This window comes from Serinus canaria, chromosome 8 (genome assembly GCF_022539315.1).
Source record: "Serinus canaria isolate serCan28SL12 chromosome 8, serCan2020, whole genome shotgun sequence".
NCBI classification, from domain to species: domain Eukaryota; kingdom Metazoa; phylum Chordata; class Aves; order Passeriformes; family Fringillidae; genus Serinus; species Serinus canaria.
Window position 1 is genome coordinate 16,896,311 of NC_066322.1, and position 20,350 is coordinate 16,916,660.

General features: G+C 38.3%; 1 protein-coding gene across 1 annotated transcript in view; it reads right to left on the reverse strand.

Moving 5' to 3' along the window:
• Positions 1 to 20,350, reverse strand: part of ABCA4 (ATP binding cassette subfamily A member 4) — a 60,115-nt gene that overhangs the window by 25,559 nt on the left and 14,206 nt on the right. The window contains exons 7-18 of the mRNA XM_050977527.1: positions 19,415 to 19,504; positions 18,790 to 19,030; positions 17,223 to 17,362; positions 16,018 to 16,134; positions 15,061 to 15,258; positions 11,683 to 11,888; positions 10,789 to 10,965; positions 8,157 to 8,379; positions 6,211 to 6,432; positions 4,644 to 4,848; positions 2,119 to 2,217; positions 942 to 1,166 (exon numbers count right to left, since the gene is read on the reverse strand). Coding sequence (XP_050833484.1) covers positions 942 to 1,166; positions 2,119 to 2,217; positions 4,644 to 4,848; positions 6,211 to 6,432; positions 8,157 to 8,379; positions 10,789 to 10,965; positions 11,683 to 11,888; positions 15,061 to 15,258; positions 16,018 to 16,134; positions 17,223 to 17,362; positions 18,790 to 19,030; positions 19,415 to 19,504 — 2,143 coding nt within the window. The remainder of the gene's footprint in view (positions 1 to 941; positions 1,167 to 2,118; positions 2,218 to 4,643; positions 4,849 to 6,210; positions 6,433 to 8,156; positions 8,380 to 10,788; positions 10,966 to 11,682; positions 11,889 to 15,060; positions 15,259 to 16,017; positions 16,135 to 17,222; positions 17,363 to 18,789; positions 19,031 to 19,414; positions 19,505 to 20,350) is intronic.

The window sequence follows — 20,350 nt, forward strand, 5'->3', positions numbered from 1 at the left end:
TTTTTTTTGTGCAGTGTGAGGCAGAAAGCCCTTCCTTTGTGGCCGAGGAGCAGCTGGAACCTGGGAACTAAGGAGTAAAGCACCAAAAAGATAAGGCAGTACTAGGAGAAGATCGGCTGAAATAACCTTTAACCTCTGCCTGTCTTTTTCCTTTGAAGTCCTGGCCTGTTTCCATTCACCCTGAATGCATGTTTTCGGTGCCTACGTGAGGAGCTCTGATGACCCCACTTTTATCTCTTGCTTTTCAAGAGAGTCAGAAAAGGCTCAGAGCTGCCTGTAGCAGTTACTTGTGCTACAGAATCCACATGCATTCCTCTGAGCATCTCATACAGAAAACTCCTCTCACCACGAAAGAAGACATTGGGGCTTGAAAACAAGACAGGTCATTCAGGAATTCTTAGGTGATGACTAATGTCAGCATCAGAAAAGGCTGCAGACAGACACACAGAGCACTTCAGATAAGTCCTTTTGAAACCAGCCTTTTCCTACTGATGCAAAACACACTAAAGATAGGCAAAAAAAAAAAAAAGAGTGGAGGGACTAAGAGGGAAGAACATTCCCCTAAGCATATTTTTATTGAAGTCATGGCTCTGTTTAATTTTAAAGAGTAATGTATGTGGCTCTGAGGCTTCCCTCAGCAAGAAAACTAACTTGCCAAAGAAACAGCCTGCATTTGTATGATTAAAAAAAAAGTTAAGGAGCTCTTCTGGAAGCTAGCTGTCTAAAGTGTAGTGGCTAAAATATTCTAAGGGATGATGAATGTAGAGGAATAAATAAGAGTCGATGTCTCTCTTGTGCTTAGCTCTGGCAGTTACATGCTATCACTTGTTGGGCCCCTACTAGCTCTTGTAGCTTGGCTCCAATCCCTGCTATGTCTAGTTTGGTATGAAGTACAGTGAGTATAGTATCTCAGAAGTACTCAGGTTGCTCTCTCTCCTTACTATTAATTTCATCTTTGTCCTGGACATCTGTCTTAGGCTTCCCCTGCTCGTCGGGCTCTTTTTCTCGTTTGTGTTTACATTGTTTGTTTTTACCATCCTTCTTCCCCTGGCTGTCACTCTTTTCTTCTGTTTTTTCAGGTTCTTCAGATTTATTTGAATTGCTTTCCTTTTTTTCCCTTTCTGTGGTCTTCTGATCCACACAACCTTCTGACTCTGGACTTCTTTCTATATAAACCAAAAGCAATCAAGATTTAATTAACAAAAATTTAATATCCCTAGAGGTATTTTAAAGAAAAGGAAATAGTCCCAAGCCTCGAGCTTTTCAAGGGCTTTGTAGAAGAGAGGATGAAATAGCAATCAGCACAATCATGCTACTTGAGATAATAATAGAATAACTTAGATCAGAAATTACTTCCAAAGACTTCCTGTTCAATCCTCAAAAAATATGGCCAATTCAGATTATGGCAACTATCTCCAAATACAGATATTTCACAGCCTTTCTGAACAACCTGTTATAGTGCTTTAACTACCTTCATAATAATTACTTTTTCCTTATTTTGAATCTGAATTCCTGTTTTCCAGCTTATATCCATTGCCTCTCATCCTTCCACTAAACACATCTGGGAAGTCTAGCTCTTTTGAGCTTTCTCTCTCCAGGCTGTACAGACCCAGCTCTCTCAGCATCTTGTACGTGACATGCTCCAGCTCCTAACCAATTTGCTGGCTCTTTACTGAGCTTATTCACATTGGTACAAGGGTGGCATAGATTATGATCTTGCTTAGAAACAGAAAGTAAACAGAGTTAAAATAGTGTCAAACTATACAGAAAAGAGTCAGGTTTAGAAAACTAGGGAACCTCAGTGTAAGATTAACATTTCATGGACATTGTGCTGAGCAATAAGAACTCCTTGAATGTCTCAAGAGGTGTTGGTTACAGAGTGAGGATTTGATGCTGCTTGTTAAGCCAGGCCTTAAAGGCTCTCAGATGGAACAGTGACTCACCTCTAATGACTCTAATGATAGCACACCACTCCAAGTTCAAAGGCACTTGCCAAGACTCCAAGTGTATGGCAGTCTCTCACCTTTGTGGCAGGCCAAATAATGGAAATATTATGCAGTCACCTTTGAGCAGATCAGTGAAGTCATTTCTCAAAAACAAAGTTTTTAAAGAGCTCACCATCAGCAGTTGCTGTTTTCTCAGCTGCTGGGCTTCTGGAGCCAAGCCAATAGGATTCCAGCACAGGGAAATACCAAGGCTGTGGTAGCCCATAGTCCCCTAAAATAAAAATAAGTAGGTAAAGTGCACTTCATAACCCCATTCTGCAGTAGGTACAAATTCATCTAAGCAAAGTCTAATTATAAACACTCGCAGTCCTAGTGTTGCATATCAGAAGGTCAAACCATGTACCAAGCATGGTTGGTACATGGTTTGACAGAACAGACTTTGTTAACAGTTTTAACAGTTTGGTTTTTTTTCTTTTAGACAGCAGTAAAATATTCAGAAAATGTGATGTGCCTTGATTTATCTTGTCTTAAGTAGAAAGTAGTATAATTGCAGAATGAAGCTATTCCCTGAATCCTTACCAACCAGGCAGCAGCTCACTGCTTAAGTGGGATCCTAGCCTCACTCAAGGACTTTCTTTTAATGCCCACTTAACACCTGAGGCTTGACATGACTGAAAAGCTTTTTAAATTTACACTTATTACCCTGGGGCTGAATTTACAACTGGCAATGAGAAAAGACACACTGACTGTTATTTCAGCATACAGACTTCAGGAAAAGTGACAACAGTGTAATCCTCTTCTTAAACAAAAATGGGCTTTTTTAGTTACAGGTTAATTCAGTTTGGGTAAGAGACAGCACAGTACCATTACCAGTTCTTGGCAGGTAAGACGAGACTTACTGGAAGTCAACACTGCTTTTCTGGATCATATTGTTTTAGAGAACGCAAGAATTTGAGTTTCTATGTTTAAAACTGGCATCCTTGTGAACCGAGATGTTATTGGCCTTGTGTTACTTATTCAAAACAGGCAAGGGGATCTGTGATACTCACAAAAAGATGGTCAGTTTTATTAACTGAAAACCACTGCTTATGAAAGTGTCTGCTTACTTCTGAATTAAAAGAAAATACCTGTGTTTCAGCCAACCACTTTTACTCCATCCACAGAAATGCTCTGTCTGCATTCACAAACAGTTTGCCTTGTTATGGACTGGATTATTCCCCTCTGAAACTGGTGGCTAAAACAACAGCTTCTCACTCAGGATGAATACAAACCCAAGTGAAATTTGCTACGGAGCAGAATGCTTGAAAGCCATGGCACCATTGTGCCAATGGGTGGCTGGTTTCAGAGCAGACTTGAGCAGGACTAGAACCACGGGGTTCAAGGAATTACCCAGGGAATTCCTGTGCTAACCTCAAACAGTACAGCACTGACTTGACAGGGCTGCATATGTGTGACAGAGAAATGCTATGAGAAATTCTACTGAAAGAGAGCAGCAGAAAGACAAGACAGAGCAAATACTGGGAGCAACTGAAGCTACTAACTAGAAGCCCTAGATGCTACTTTTGTGTAAAGGGCTGACAGAAAAAAAAAATTATTTTTCTCTACGAATTAAGAAATTTCTATTGTTTAATTCCTGCTGTGTTCATGCAAATAGTCAATTGTCCACTCTTCTTTAAACAAACAGAGTTGCAGAAAAGAAAAGGAAAAAAGAAAAGGAAAAAAGAAAAGGAAAAAAGAAAAGGAAAAAAGAAAAGGAAAAAAGAAAAGGAAAAGGAAAAGAAAAGAAAAAGAAAAGAAAAGAAAAGAAAAAGAAAAAGAAAAGAAAAGAAAAAGAAAAGAAAAAGAAAAAGAAAAAGAAAAAGAAAAAGAAAAAGAAAAAGAAAAAGAAAAAGAAAAAGAAAAAGAAAAGAAAAAGAAAAGGGCATCTGCCAAGAACACCTCCTGGAACTGCAGTTCACATGCAGGAGTAACAACCTGATGAAAAGAAAGCTCACTTGCTTGTACAGCACAAGAGTTGGCAGTTATTATATTGTAACAATATTCAATATGAAGCAAGATAACCATTTAAGCTTGAAGGACAAATCATTTTTTCACACAGAAGGTTCCAGAATTTTGTAATTGATAAGAAAGAAAATCCTTTTGTGACTTTGTACTAGAATCATGATTTCCGTTTAGAAACAAAATAAATGCACACAGGAACTTTCACAACTGCCAATGACATAGCATGTGTCTCAGGAAACAGTACCATCCTTCAAGAAAAAGTTTGCATAATGTGGTCAAAGTATATATGTGAATTAGAAAATCTAATCTACTGTCAAATCTATATTCTTAAAAATTTAAAGAAATCTCACTAGAAATGGTTGAAACTTTTCAAAAGAAAAGTATGTACACAAATTGGATTTTAACAGATTATGGTTTTGTAGATTTATTTTCTATTTAAATTATAAAACAGGACTAGAAATCACATCCTCCTTTTAATCTTCCTTCTTCATTCTTTTCACAAATAAAATAGGAGAGAGAAAAAAGAAAGAGAGAAAAGTGGAAGTCCTTAATAAGGCAGTAGTGCTAAACTGGATAAGATTCATACTCTACAAGGTCAAACACCCTGTTTCTGTCACTGAAATACACAGAGACTGATTAGACTAACACAGGTTGCAGCAACTCCCACTACTTTGTATGAATAAGAAACTGGTGTACCTGGAAAAACATTATCGAGATACCAAGAAAGTATTCCATAGAGGAAAGCATCAAAAATCATCATGTTAATGGAAAAAAGAAAACTATATTCATCTCCTTCCAAGGGACTGGTTCTGATGTTACCCCACTGTAGGCCAAGACCTTGTTCTTCATAGCGTGACAAGTATTCCGTACCGAACCCAAAAGCTACTTGAGAAAGCAAACTCTGGAATAAAGGAAAAGAGATATTCAGCCCTGACAGGGGGACACTTTGCAAAAAAACCCCCAAAACAATAAGCAAACAAAAACCCACCACAAGAAGAAAACAAAGAACTCAAAACAAACCAAAATAACCTCTGACTTTTAGGGACTGGACTTTAAAACTTGCGTAACAAATGACATGAGGAAAGTTGTTTCACTTTTATATTGGCCTGTAATGTTTAATTTTCTGCAATTCTAAGCAGTATTTAGCTATAAGAGACTGAATTCAACCTTGGCTGTATTTCTTTAACTACTAGGAAACTCTCACAGATTGGTTTTTTCCTTCATTAATGTCTCTTTGGAAAATATTATAGGTGCATCTAGAAGTTTACAGCGTACACCTTTGATTATCTAGGTGAAACAAAGTATTTCCTGAGTGTATGAGGCAGGGCCACTTATAAGTAACATGACACAAAGACACAAGTTGATTAGGATATGGAAAACTACAACTGCTCCCCCTGACATGTCTGCTAGCGGCTTCTAATGCAACAAATTAATAAACCAGTAGTTTATAGTTAGTTTATAACTTTATACACTTGGTTAGAGCTTTGGAAGTGTTTAGTTTTCTTTTTCCTTTTTCCTTATATTTCCTAGTGGAAGAAGAGAAGACAATTCCTTTACCTATGCTGTTAGAATGCTTGGTAAAAATGGGGAGATGGAACTCAAAACATCCACTCTCCTTCCTGACACGTTGTGCAACAGAAAATCAATCTGAATAATTTTATAAGATCATAGTTCCATCTCAAAATCAGCAAGACATTTCCAGCTCTCCTGACTTGTTAAGAATCTTACCTAAAATGGAAGAGAACCAACAAGGAAGCACTGCCTGGAGAATGTCTACAAGTCCTTAGATGAAAGGTATTTCTCAGACCTTTGGCACTGGGGTTCACTTCCTAGCTTTATGGTTCAGGTAAAGAAGGAATGTGAACCTGAGGTCTTCTTATGCTTAGACATAGGGTGTTAAGTAGGTTATAGCACATGAGAAAGATAACTGTTCTCATTTTGTGAACTGCCTTCATATTTATTAAACATACCAGAAGTTAGATTTGACGTACTAGGAAATATTCAAAACATTTAAAACATTTTAGTATGCTAATTTACTGGAATTCAAAACATAAAACAAATTTGATTGGATTTTCTAAAAGCTATGAAGATATTTCTTGAACTAGGCCAGCTAAAGGCTTCCACACCTGCAATCCCTAATTATTTAAAATTGTCCCTCCCTGAGTCAAAAAAGTCAAGAGGAAGAGGCGTGCAATAATTTGTGATTCACATATGGACTGTGAGAAAGGGAGCAGAGATGCCATGGAACCAGTGAAAGGCTTACTGCTAGGATCTTCAGATTAACAGTCAGACGGTCTTGCCAGACAAAGCAGACAATGTGGGGCAGGTACAAGGTGAAGTAGATGACTCCACTGCAGGCAGCTGCCAGATTTGCCTTGGAGAAGAAGGTGCTGAACAAGAAACACTGCATTATGGTGGCTGTGGTGAATGTCAGTAGGAATAGAAAGAACAGAAGTGGATTGCTATAATGTAGCACTTGTCCATGCTGCAAGCAAAAGGAAAACAGAAAAATTTACAAGTCTTGCTGCTTTCTGCTAGCAGGAAAGGTCAGAATTGCTATTGACATGTAACAGGTACAGAATAATAAGCCAGTCTTTCTTACCTAATATGACTTCTAACTGTCCCAGGTATTAGTTTCAACAACTGAGATCATTACAATAACAAATCCTTCATCTAACTTTATTCCTGCTCTTGGATTGTGACTTCAGGTTAGTGCAACAGAATGAACAAAATTCATAACTGTCTGAAAACAGACATTCTGTCCCAGTCTTAAGTAAATTATTCCAAGCAAGATATTTGAAATATTAGAATAAACTTTCATTTATCTCTTCACACCATCCCCTCAATCCACTTGCTTGATGTACAGAAAAGACAGTGTAAGGAAGTGTTACAAAACTCATCTTTAAAAAAACCCACAATAAAACCACAGGCAAATTATAAAGCTTCTGCACATGGATGTTATTCAAACAGAAGCATATCACATCTGAGGAATCCAAGTGTAGTTTCTCAGAGATCCTTGTGTATTAACTGACACACTGGGTGAACTTTTATTGACCTTTCTTCATTAGAGCTTTTGTGGATTAAATGCTCTCTCTCTCAAGAAGAACAGGGACTTCTGCCAATTATCTAGGTAGCCTTTAAAACCAATGTTGAGACACATTTATTAGGTCAATTTATATAATGCTCAAATAGGTCTTTCAGGCTATAAATAGGTCTCAGCATGGTTGCAACATCCCACTAGGTCTTAGAGACTGATTTCTCTACCCACAGGGATGCAATGTCTCATAAGAATGTATTTACAAAGGTGCCTCACACTGGCATAGTGAAATACGGGAAACAAAGTGACTTACAGGTACAAGCACATTCCTCTCTGATATTAATTACCTCCTGATTTTTAATTAAACCAGTGTAGCAAATAAAGTGAGCTTTCTCTATCCACTCAAGCTGCAATGGAAACACCAGGAACTACAACAACTCATCAGGACATGCTGGTAAGATAGAGCAGCTTGAACCCTAGCTATCTATTTATATCAATACCAGCTCCCGACATCAGAAAAGATGCAAGGGCATTCTCCCTTATCAAAATGCTATACATTCATATGATAAAACATAGCAGCAAGGTCTCAATATAAAGCTTGGTTCTCAGGTAGTGGAGACAAAAGGTAGTCCTCAGAGACAACATCCAAACTATCCTGAAAAGCTACAAAAAGTACAGTAATTTTGAATCACTGGAGCAAAAGGTGGATTTCTTTTCGGTTTTCATGAAAGTTCTGTTCTTGCAGTCTCTTTTTCCACTGAAATAGTTGCACAGTTTCTAAGCAGACAAGCAGTGGATATTAAAAATTAATGACAGGTAGTGAATTACAAGTTAAAATTCTACAAGTTATTATCTCTTTGATTTAAAACAACACTTATTATTTATTGGGAGATCTGCATCTGCCTACAGAAAATACAATATACAGAGTAACCAGCCTGATGTATTTTCTATGAGTGATCCCACAATAAATCTTTACTAGTGCATTTATTGTTCTGTCTCTGCCAAGTGCTGATGCTGTTAAGAGGTCTGCTTAGAAGAATGTGCCTGCTACGTGCTGTGATCAGAACAGGCCTCCACCATTCACATCTCCCTGTTAATGGCTGCTATTCTTTCTCAACAGCAAACTGGTATCAGGAGTGCAAACACAAGAGTTTGAGAGCAGCAATCCTTACCATAATCAGAGCTGTGAGGAGGAATGTGCTCACAGCCATCATGGAAAAGCTGTCTAGGAACCAAGTGCACCAAATCACGCCGTTGGTTATGCCCCTGTTCTTCATGGCCTCTTTCAGACGCATTTCTTTCTCCAGCACTATACTCTTCACAGTCATGGAGACTGAATATATCCAAGCTAGCACCATGAAGATGGGAAAGGCGCGGTTTAAGGTGATCATGAAGCTACCAAAGCAAGAAGGAATAAATTAAATTTAGGTAAAACAGAGAAATATTAGATGAAAAGCAAAAATGAAAAGGGAAAGGAGTGGGGAAGAATGACTTAATTAAATACAGAACTGTAAATTCTCAGACCAAATATCAATAGCATGTCACTAGTAAACCTCACAAGCATCCTAAATATTAATAAAGTAATGGTTTCTGCATTCCCATGAGTCAGATGAATGTTATTTCTATTTTACAAAGAGGTTCTAAGGGTTACAGAAGACTACAAAATATTTGGTGCCTCATGAAAATACACAATGAATTTCCATAATGCTTTTACTATGATCTAGAAAGAATATTTTAAGACATATGTTAAAGTTAACAATATGTGTTAAGACATATGTTAAAGTGAGTGACACTTCATGTCTTAAAGTGTCAGTGTCTTTCTGCTCCAAAGATTCACTGACAAGAGAAATAATATGCTAGCATCATATGCTGCCCGCAAGGCTGCTGAAATTCATACAAACCATGAGAACAAGGTATTGGATCTAGCTGAGATAGAATTAATTTTCCCCATAGCAGCCCTCACAGTGCTGGGCTTTGCATGGATAGCTAGAAAGGTGTTGAGAATACACCAGTGTTTTGCCTACTGCTGAGTAGTGCTGGCACAGCATCTGAGCTGTCTCTCCAGCATTCCCACTTCACCACCAGGCAAGGGGGTGAGGAGAATCTCGGGAGGGGACACAACCCGTACAGTTGATCCAAACTGACCAAAGGGATATTCCATATTGTGTCTGCTCAGATATAAAATCTAAGGAAAAGGAGGAGAAAGTGGGGGTTATTTGATATTTACAACATTTGTCTTCCAAAGCAACTGGTATGCATGCTGAATCCCTGTTTTCCAGGAAGCAGCTGGACACTGCTGGATAGGAAATAGTGAATGAATCTTTGGGTTATTTTTTGTTTTAGCTTTAGGAAAGAGCCTTATCTTGACCTATGAGTTGTTTTCCATCCTAATTTCTTCTCCCTTCTTGCTGAGGAAGAGGGTGATAGAGAGGCTTGGTGGGCACCTGGCACCCAGTCATGGCCAACTCACCACAGCCCTTGGCATGTAATGCGGGCTGAGCCAGAGGCAGTTTTCTATGAAGCATGCTATAGCTACAGGAGTTATTAACAAGGTCCTGTGCAGGACACAGCTTGTCAGCTGCTCTGTTTATCTCTTCATTTTGCTGAGTCTGGGAACATGTTAACATAAACAATGTCTCCCTGGCACTGATGGCCTTGCTGTGCTGGGGGAGTTATCTGGTGAAGAAGATGAGGGAATACACCTCCCTCTCCCTAGTTAGGATTGATGTGGATAGTTTTATTATTCAGTCTCCCAGGGTACTTGTTCATCCTTATGTGAGCTGTTTAATACTACTAATTAGCACTGCTATGTATTGTGGGCTTTGGGGAATCCAGTGTTGATTGTTTAAAGGCAAGGAGCAAAAAGTCTTCAGATTCCTAAGTCTGAGCCCTATAGAACTACGTTTTTGCCATATGCTATCAAAGCTATGTCAGTTTCAAAACAAAGGGAAAATCTTCACTTTTCCACCAAAAACTCCTGAAAAGTAATCTGGTCTGGAGAAACGAACCCATGCTTTTGTGATATGGCCTGGGGCACACTGAGTTTTGCCTGTGGACGAATACATGTAACCAGCACTAGGCTGTGCACAGCACAGCCTACGAGTTACCATGAGGGTGCACTTGCCTCACTTAAACAGGATCTCTGCAGAGGCCATCACTGAGTTTGGATACCAGCCCTGAACTGCATGTGGCTATTGCAGGCTTCAGAGAACTCTTGCACAGATGTGGTTTCTGCTTCTGCAATATTCTCAGTGGAGAAGAACTAGACAGGCTTGCCAGGGTGATGTTTTGTCAGACCAACACATAATGAGTGATGGGAACGACAGGTCAATCTCTGTGTCTGCAATTTGCTTTTATCAGAAGTTGTAGCATTTGCCTGCACAGAGCACACTGACAGAACTATGAGAAGATTTCTCTAATGCCTTTTTTTTTTTTTTTTTGAGTGAAAAGTATACCAGAACAGCTGCAGTATCACAGACTGCAGCATTGGAGGAGGCACACCGTGAACAGGGAAGAAAATTGGAAGAAAACTGCTGCTTTTAAGGGGCTAGTGTACTAAGTGGACACTGAATGAAACAAAGGCCAGGATTGGGATTAGGTGTAGAATCTTGGCAAAGGGGCCTTCTGGAGTATGGGTTATGACAGGATAAGGAAAAAACCAAATTAATTCAGTTGTGTCTCAATTACTCTTGCATTTATACCTCAGGGCATTCATAACTTAGGTTTAATTCTGGGGCTTGAGAATCTGAAACCATCCAGCAATCCAAGTATTAAATAGAATTAAGACAAACTGCTTTTACTCACACATCATCCACAAAACATGGATATGGCATTTGCTGCAGATAAATTCCCAATGGCACTTCAGTGCTGGTCTGGGTCTTTATGATCCCATGCTCAATCATGTCCTGGAGATATGCAAAGCCTCCCCAGATATAACGTAAATCATCAACAGGATCAGCTCTTGGACCAGGATCCCAGTACCTCAAAAGAAGATTCACATGGAAACCATTTGGGTAAGCAGTGATTTTAGGGAAGGGTTGTGGGGCAAATTAATTAATTAATCATAGCCAGTGAAATTTTAGGGACACTGGCTGGAGTTATATTTTCTAGACTTTGGTCTATCACACCATATTGCTTGAGAAAGTGGAAGGCTCTTTTTTTTTCCTTTTATTTTCTCTGCACTGACTTGGAATAGCAATTTTGACCTAAAATGTACATAAATTAGTCCCGTAGCTGAATAACTGTTCTAGAATAGAAATAGCCGTATTTGGAATTGCAACTACCAGATACAGTTATATTCTTCTGTAGACAATCCTGAGAAATTATAGTCCTTTAAGTGAGTCTATATGGTGGGGACTTAAGGAGGAACAGTCACAATCCATGCAGGACTTCCTTGTCTGTCTTTCCCAATGGTGGGGCCATCTATAAACTGAAGCAGGTTACTGAATAGATTCTGAGCAGAATCATCCCTTTGCCTTGTATTCTTGCACCTACCCACTGCTTGGCTTGTCACAAGAGTGATACCATTTATGTTGATACCTGGTAACCAGAGACGGATTCTGTGCTGCACTGCACAGTAACTATTAACAAATACAGCTGGGTTTTACATATGTATCCAGCACAGGTTCCAACACCCTTATGTCTCTCATATTTATGCTATGGCAGGCAAGAACAGAGAAATCACTATCAGGTAAATACCTGTCTTTGATTTTGTTTGTTTTCTCCACTGCGTCTATGTCCATTCGAATCTTGTATGTCACATGTGGTGGGAGACTGCTGGCTGTAGGTTCTAAGTCTGAAAAAACCACAGCAGCCCATAATTTGTTTTCCTCCAGCAGATAAAGGGCTTGACGAGTCAGCTGAGTTTCATCAAGATAACCTTCAAATTTATCCAAGGTCAAACACTACAAATAATTACAAAGAGAAAATTTGCATTGGATTAAAATACTAAGAGGTATATATTGAAGCAAACACTGGTGGTTGAAAAGAGAAAAGGAAAGTAGGTTCAACTGAAACTGTTGTTATTTTCAGCTTTATGAAACTATTAAAAGTTGACTCTCTCCTCCCTTCAGCACAGGAAGTGCCTGAGTGAATACTAGACAGCTGAAGGACTGATCTGTAAGAAAAGAACATTGGCTGTGGACTTCAGCTGAAAAGCATTTTGTCAAGTGAAGCACTAGGAAAAGTCAGAGCATAAATTTAAATTTAAATGTCTCTTAGGTAATTCAACATTTATTCCTATGTAACACCAGGCAAGTAATTGATTTATCTAACTGGTCATATTATGTCCCTGCTGAATTCTGATGCGTGATTTACCTGCTGACTTCAGTTAATGGGTCATTTTTATTGGTTATCTCAAAAAAAAAAGTATTTTTTCTTAGTCTCTGCCATTACTACAAACTGTGTTCTTATCAATGCATATACAAGACAAAAATTCATCAAAACCTAAGTTCTTTATGTTCCTCCATTTAGGTCCTCCTTAGCAGGCAGCGTAAAACAAAGATGTGAATGCTACAAACTCTAGCATTAGTTGTTTGTAAAATTACAGATTTATGTTCATATATTTAGCTTCTGCCCCTCAGAATTGGCAAAATATTAACAGAGTAGAAGTATTCAAACCCTGATTGACTGGAAAGATACTTATTGAATTCCTTTGCTTCATAAAATTCCAACAGGCTTACTTGTTTGATCTTATCTCCTCGATCATTTCTTGCAAGCCAATAATTAAAAATTGGTCTACATCAAAGGGCTCATACTGGTACTTGTTATTTAATCTTAAAGACTCCTTTACTTAACCTTTCCCTGTGAGAAATCATGCTCTGTTTCCCTTAGAACTTGTACTACCACAGCCTTAATGGGACCTATATGAAAATATATTTTTTAAATCACAATCAGAACACTGCTTAAATTGATAACACTACTTTGTGGCTTTATTTTTCCTAGTGTTTGTAGGTGTTCACATTCCCTTTTGCTTCAGAAAACTAAAATATGTAGAATTTCATATCAGAAAGCAAAATAAGGCAGGAAACTTTGCGTGTCAGAAGAGAAATAAAATCAGACCAATGGCTCATGTTGCATTAATTTTTTGGGATCCATTTATCCTACATGGTGTTAACTGAATTTAGGAATTCAGTTTAGTTCTTGCAAAAGTGGCAGCGTGTGCAAAACAAACCCCTCCTGTGGAACTGTGTCTTTGCAGAGTCTGGAGGATTATTTGTTGTTTCTTTATCAGGCAGAATTATTTTCAAGATACTTATTTCAGCTGCAGAAGAACTCAGACAGTTCTCGAGAGGAATCGGTGAGAATGATACCAGCAAATAATACTGACATCACCGGGACTTGTCTAGGTTTTCACTGCAGAACAGACAGTGCCTGGAGTGGGCTGAAGAGCAGCACAGGCTCTTATCCAGGAGTCCAGTAAAGGAAGCTGCAAGTGTTCAAAACACAAACGCTTATAGATCTTTTCCATGAGTAGAGTGAAATCAAAGCTTGTATAAGAACATAGGGCAGAATGGCAGTGTTGCAATAATTCACACTGTTTGAAAGTGAGAAGACATTTTATACAGTAATCTATGAGCCAAAGCTAGAATTTATTTCTCTTAACATGAATTGCATTCAAAACAAAGACTGTATGCTCTACCTAGTCTTATCTTGCTCCTAGTGAATTTGAACTCAGTTTGTGTCTTCATAAATCTCACTATATCAAAATTAATTTATCAACTATTTGGGGAAATTTATTTCAAATCTACTCCCAGTAGATTTGAAATAAATTATTTATCAATTTTAAATGGTCCAATGAAAATGGGAAAACCAAAATCAAAATAATAAGAACAGGTTTGGAAGAGAAAACCAGAGAATAATAAACATAAAGAAGTGACTACAAAGCTCTCACTAACAGTTTAGTTGTTCTGTGGCCTAAGGTAATCAAAGGAAAGAAAAGGTAATTCTTGGGGTGGTGAGGAGGAGCAGACACTGCATAATTTGTGGGATTCTCAGCTGCATCACAGTTTGCAGCAGAGACCTGGAGTTGCCAAAGACAGGTGCTGGCAACACATTGTTCTTATTGCATATTACAGTGGTAAGGAGCAGGCTATTCCCCAAAGGGAGCTATTTGTTGCCATTGTGTCCGGCACAGTGGGAAAGCATTCTCAAGTGCTTAGAGCTCCGTGTAAACAGCAGACTTTAAAGAATAAGCTCATTACAAAGAACATGAGGACACAAAGATCTATTACCAGGTACAGTAACTGCTCTGATATTACTGATGTTCCAGCACTGACCTGCTGCACACAATATTTTTCGCTCAGTTTGACAAGAAATAATTCTGCTAACATGATACAAAAAGATCATTATATGAATCAGCAGACCTTTGTGCACAGCCTTTATTGTTCCTTCTTGTACTAGCTGTAGGAAGGCAGATAAACTTTCAGTTCCTGCCATCTTGATAGGGACAAATGGTCCTTTCGACTGATCTGGATTGAAATTAGGAGTTAGGCTTAGTCTTGATGCCTATAACTGGTACCAATTTTCTCTCAAAAATCCTCAGAAGGCACCACTGAAAACAACTTGCTAGAGAAAATAGGCAGATTGCAGGAAAGAGACAGACATCTTGTCAGAAGTGACCACAGAACAAGTGGAAACTCCCCCATCAGTTCCAATGGAATTTTGATCAGGTGCTTAAAAAGCTGCAAGGGGACTTACCAAAGAACTGTTTGTTCCTCTGCTCCTGACCTTGCTGAAATCAGAGGCCTGTTGGTTATCAATACTTACAAAAAACCAATTATTTGAAGTTTTGCACTCACTTTCTGCCTATCAGCATTGAAATGTATTAATTCAACCAGCATTTTGAGTAAAGCATTTGAAGACCATCAAATTGAACTTTTTTTAATAATAAGTGTTCATGTACTTGTGCCACTGAATTATTCTAAATACATGGTTTTGATAATGAGATTCAACTTGAAACAAGCAAATATTTTATGATTTTAACTTTCCTATCTGTTACCAAAGACCCCAGTACTGCCTAACTGGTTTTAAGATCTCCTCTACAACTATTCCCTGAAGGGGCAGGGCTAAATTTACCTCCAAATACTGACTGAGCAATCGCAGAACTTGGTCTACAGCGCTGAAGATGTTCCGCCAGTCAAAGTCCATCATTCCCTTCTCCCGGCTCCTTGAAGATCCATTGTGCAGAAAGTTGATGATTTGTTCTGCAGTGAAGCCCTCCGCACCCATCTGGCTGTTCAGGAAGTCCCTCACTGTAGGGTGCTTCAGAGAGTCCTGAAGAAAAATATGACAGCTTTGCCACAATGATTGTCTTTCCATGCCCTATTTAGCTAGAATGGTTTCCATTTCCATTACTCTTTCAACACATGAACAAGGACAAAAGGGTATCCTAAAGAATCAATTTTACAAATGGGTTATTGCATAACTGGATGTGTGATCTGAAGAATGGATGAAAATAAATTTTTCCTTGACTATTTATTGCATTATTTCTCTATAAGCAAGAGGATAAATGTTATTAATGTCTAATACAATATAGAAAAATGAGGAAACCAAATGTTTTTTTCTAGTACGAACTGCTTTATAAACTTTAACTACAGGTAGTAATTGCAGTTGATCAAAGTCAAATCTGAATGATACAGAAGCAAGCAATTTCCCAAAATAAATTTCTGTCCGGCCCAGAAAAAGTATGATCCTACTGCCTTCTTTGCCTATACAGAATTCAAGAAAATAAAGTCATTCTTGAAAGACATTTTGGGGAGGCAGGGAAGCAGCAATTGCTGCCTTTATTAAGATGTCATTAGTCAGATTCTTGACTGCTAGGATCTAAGGCTTTGCCACAGGGATGCTGTAATGCATCTATGACTTGCCTTCAAACCAAGCCCAGCAGCCAACAGCCTTAAAGGCCACAGTTTTCTTGCTGCAAAGGCTATGCTTCTGGCCAAACCTTTCAAATTATTTGTCTGCTTCATTAATAAAAATAGAAGATGGTGAAAGGCTGCTCTTACTGAGGATCTTTGATAAGTTATAACATACACGGATCATGTTCATTTGTAGGCTGTTTTGAAAGAAGTACCACAGCTGAGGTCCAACTTCCTCCCAAGCTTTGGTCAACAGTTGGAGGCGTTCAAGCTCCTCAAAAGTGAAGTTTGCCTGATTAAAAAAAAACAGCAGAAAAAAAAGTTAGAAATCTAAGAAGATAGACTGAATTTATGATCTATCCAGGATGTGGTGAGAGAGGAACCTCTAACTTAGACAGCTGTAGTTTTTACCTTCAAAACTTATCCAACTTGTTCAAATAGCAGAAATTTTAATAACCATCAGAAAAAGAATCTGTAAAATCCAGCCAGAATCAAATTCACTTAGGATAAAATTCTGTGGTATATGTAATGGAAAAAACAATTGTACATTAAGCCTAGTTAATTTCAATTTCCTTTAAGTACTCAGATTTTTGGTAGAATTATTTAGAATTTTCCCCTTGACTATCTCTCTCCATTAAGAACAAAAAAGGAAGATGATGATGTGAGTAGATGAATGAATGGAAGGCAACTGGAAAAGACAGATACTCCCATAGCTATGCTATTAAGACCTGAAATGATGAGCTGCTGTAAATCTGATGTTTTCCTGTGTGAAATCTGAGCAGTAGTTCTGTGCCTTGTACAGATCTCTAGAGTAGGGAATTGCTGGTTATGAGGTGGACAAAACCTGGGTCATATGCAACCTTGATTTAACTGGTCAGATTAATTCACCCAACTTCAAGCATTTTGCTGAAGAGTCCAGGTTCCATCCTATTTCAATGAAGTGAAAATTCTTTGTGCATTTAAAAGATAAAATAATAAAACATGATGTTGCTATTGGTTTGCAATATCTCAGTGTTAGTTCTCAATAAGCTTATCTAAGTCTCACAGTTGCTCCATTTAAACATTTACTGGCACAGATCTGCTTATGTTCCTACCTCTGTAAAATAAATATTATCATGCTTACTAGTGTAAATGTGGAATCAAGCCAAAAAAAAGCTGCTTGGGTGAGCTGGAAAAACCATGCAGCATGGACCAAGATAGGGTGAATCAGAGAAGACCTGTCTCCTGTTTTTTAAACAGAGTACCTGTCCTTCCTCTGAGGACCATCAGAACAAATGGAGTTTTGAGAAGAAACTCTGATTAGGCTGACTGTCACTGGTGACTGTTTTTCAAAATATGTTTCTTTTTTAGAAATATACCCTTTTGTATTTCAGAACTTACATTTTTTATAATTTCCCGTACAGAAGGTGCATCAGGAGCAAAGAGAATTTTTCCCATCAGCAGGGGCTTCACAGCATGCCAGGCTATTTTGGTTAAAGGGTTTGATTCCAAGTTCTGGATCAATGCATTACAAAAGGGTGCTAAGGACAGAAAGAAAGAGAGTCTTGATGTAACCCTACTAAAATCCTATCACACATAACATCCTGCAGGGCTTTTAAGTGGCAGTACAGACAGTTTGGATCTGAATGAGTTAAAGCACATTCTGCAATGCAGGAGTACAATGACTGAATGGACAGAAAGACTATTAAGTAGATATTTGAGTTATAAAATATGCTATGGAAAAGCAAACATAGCCATTTAAAATTTGCTGTTATTTACATGGTATTTCAAATGGAAGGAAACAAGACAGCTCAGAACAGACTGAGCAGTTTGAGCTTTATTTGCTTTACTCCTAATGACTTAGCCCCTTTGTATTGTAGCTGATACTAATACAAAGCTGATCCTGTGGGCTTAGATGTTGAACTCCAGAACAGTTCAGAACTGGATCCTACAATAACTTAAAATTAAACATTTTAATGTAAATATTTTTATCCTATCCCTGCACTATGAAGTAATTAGTTTACTTGGGCAGGATTCAATTAATTTGTTTCCTGGTTGAAGAGATGGAGTACTGGGCCTCTTTGGAAGCCTCAGACATAAGTAGAGCCAAGTATTAACACCAACAGTGAAAGGTAGGAGTCTCTGTAGGCAAAGTGTCCACCTGTACTTTGTCACCATGCAATCATATTTATCATAGCAGAAGGGACACAGAACTACCAGCTATAAAATGAGTGGTAGTACAGAAAAAACTGCTGGTGAGTTCAGTGTAGAGAAAAATTAACTAGCAAACAGAAGGGGACATTATAAAAGGACAAAATAACAAATGGTAAAAAATTGGTTCTTCTTTGTAATATTTTTTTACAATAGGAGGAAATAAATAGTAAGGAAATAAAAGCCACAGAAATTGGAAAATTGAAATATTTTCTATATAAAACGTAATCATGCTGTAGAACATTATTGCTACAAAATAGATGCACTTTTATGCAGTAAGATAACAGCCACCATGTATCAAATTGACTATTATTGGAAAGGAGAGATTGTTAAATTTCTGTGCCGGAGGCCATCAAACAAGTTAGGAGAAAAAATAAAGTTTAGAAAAATACTTTGGAGAAAAGTAATTCCAGAATGCCATATTGTCTTTTCCTGAACCTTTTTCAGGAACACCTTGTTCTTCATGGTATCAGTAGCATATATTAGAAGATGAAACAGAAGAACAGTCTTAAATATGATCATGCCTATGATTATGCCTCCATATTAAAAACAAACAGGTATTTCTGTCAGTTGTCAAGTCCTGGGCTTCTCTGCTTCCAGCTATGAAGTAAGTATGGAGTAAAATCATTTCACCTGGCTCTAATTTCCTAAATCAACTGCTTTAAAAGGTTATTTATAAAAGCAACACTCTATGCTCGTACTTGAACATAAGGTGCACCTGTCACAAGTTTCTTAGTGGTTTGGTGGGAAAACTTACTGGTTGTATTATCATAAAGATAACCAGATTTCTTCCTTGTTGAGTCAATCCCCAGGAAAGCTTTGTAGTTGTTATCTTCATACCAGTTGAAGGAAAGCACTCTGGATCCACCTCCTTCTGGATAGCCACAGAAAAGATCTGACAGGGAACTCACCAAGTGGCCTAAGGATTCTGGCCTTCCATCTTGTAGAAATGGTTGCAGAACCCTCAAAAGGTCCTGAACACTTGGCTTCCTGGCCAGCTGCAGTAAGACAAGACTTGGTTAATTGCAGCCCTCAAAGAAAGTAACTATTTGGTGAGGTCGCAGTTGTGCCTACATGGTAAAGTGTGAATGCAGTCAGAACCTCATCCCTTCCTCTCCTCTGCCTTGGTCACAGGGACCATTTTCAGTTCTCGTTCTTTAAAATTGTTTTTGAAGAAAAGAATACACTTCAGAATTGCCAATGCTTACGTTTACATTTATTTTGTAATGAGAGAAGAATGATTTTTTTAAGGAATCAGCTCTTCCCCAACAAGTCTATTTTCTTTCTGGTAAAGCAGATAACTGGAACATAAAAACAACCAAGGAGAAAAAGGACTATGAGCTATGCAGAAAAGTGATGTAATCTATAATTAGACCACTTACCTTTTGCACTGCTTGGGAGACATTAGACAGCACCCTCCCCCAAGACTTCAGGTCAGCACCTGGTGAGTTTCTGTCCAAAACAGTGGGAAGCTGTGAATACATAAAAAATAGGGACAACCTTCTACATGACAACAGTTAAAACAATGAGAAGAAAATCCAAATGGCATCTCTGTAGCTCAAATTCTTAGAGTTATTTGGAACAATATCTTATAAGCCTGTCTTACGGGGCCACAAATCCAGTACCCATGTGCAAGACACACAGAAGTCTGTGTGAATGTTCTTTCTAATACAACGCTGAAACAAACACTTAAAATATATCCTGGGATTTGTTCTGTTCATCTAAGCCCATCATGACAAAAGGTGCAAAAATGGAGGAGGTATGCAGTAACTGGGACATTTGAGAAGCTGCTTCTCACAGAGGCTATTCTTCCAGTGAGATATACAGACTCTTGGTAACTATCAAATTTAGCTAAGGTTTGATACAGAAGCCCACATTTGCAATGGAGGTAAATAATTTGTAGAACTTCGTAAACTTCCTGATTTTGGACAGTCTGGTCCTCACTGTTTGTCAAACCTGAGAGAAACCATTACTTCCCAGGCTTCTGCAGACTGACAAAATGCCTTTTCAGTATAAGCTAACATTTATTTAACAAGGACTTTAAAGAAACAGGTGACACAATGGTATGCTGTCACATACCACTTTGTTTGCATCACTGCATCCTTCTTTGTCAGCTGTCTAAAGAATCACATATGCACTTGGAGCCAGCACTCTTGAAGCTTTCTCAGGCATTTCTTCTGCTATTACAACAAAATACAAAGCTGGACTTGGAGGTAGCCAGATTGTGATATTTATGAGACAAGCCCCTAAAAAGCCTTCCCCAAAAACGCCTACACACCCTGCTGATTGCCTGCCATTCCTTTCAGTCAGTAGGTGGT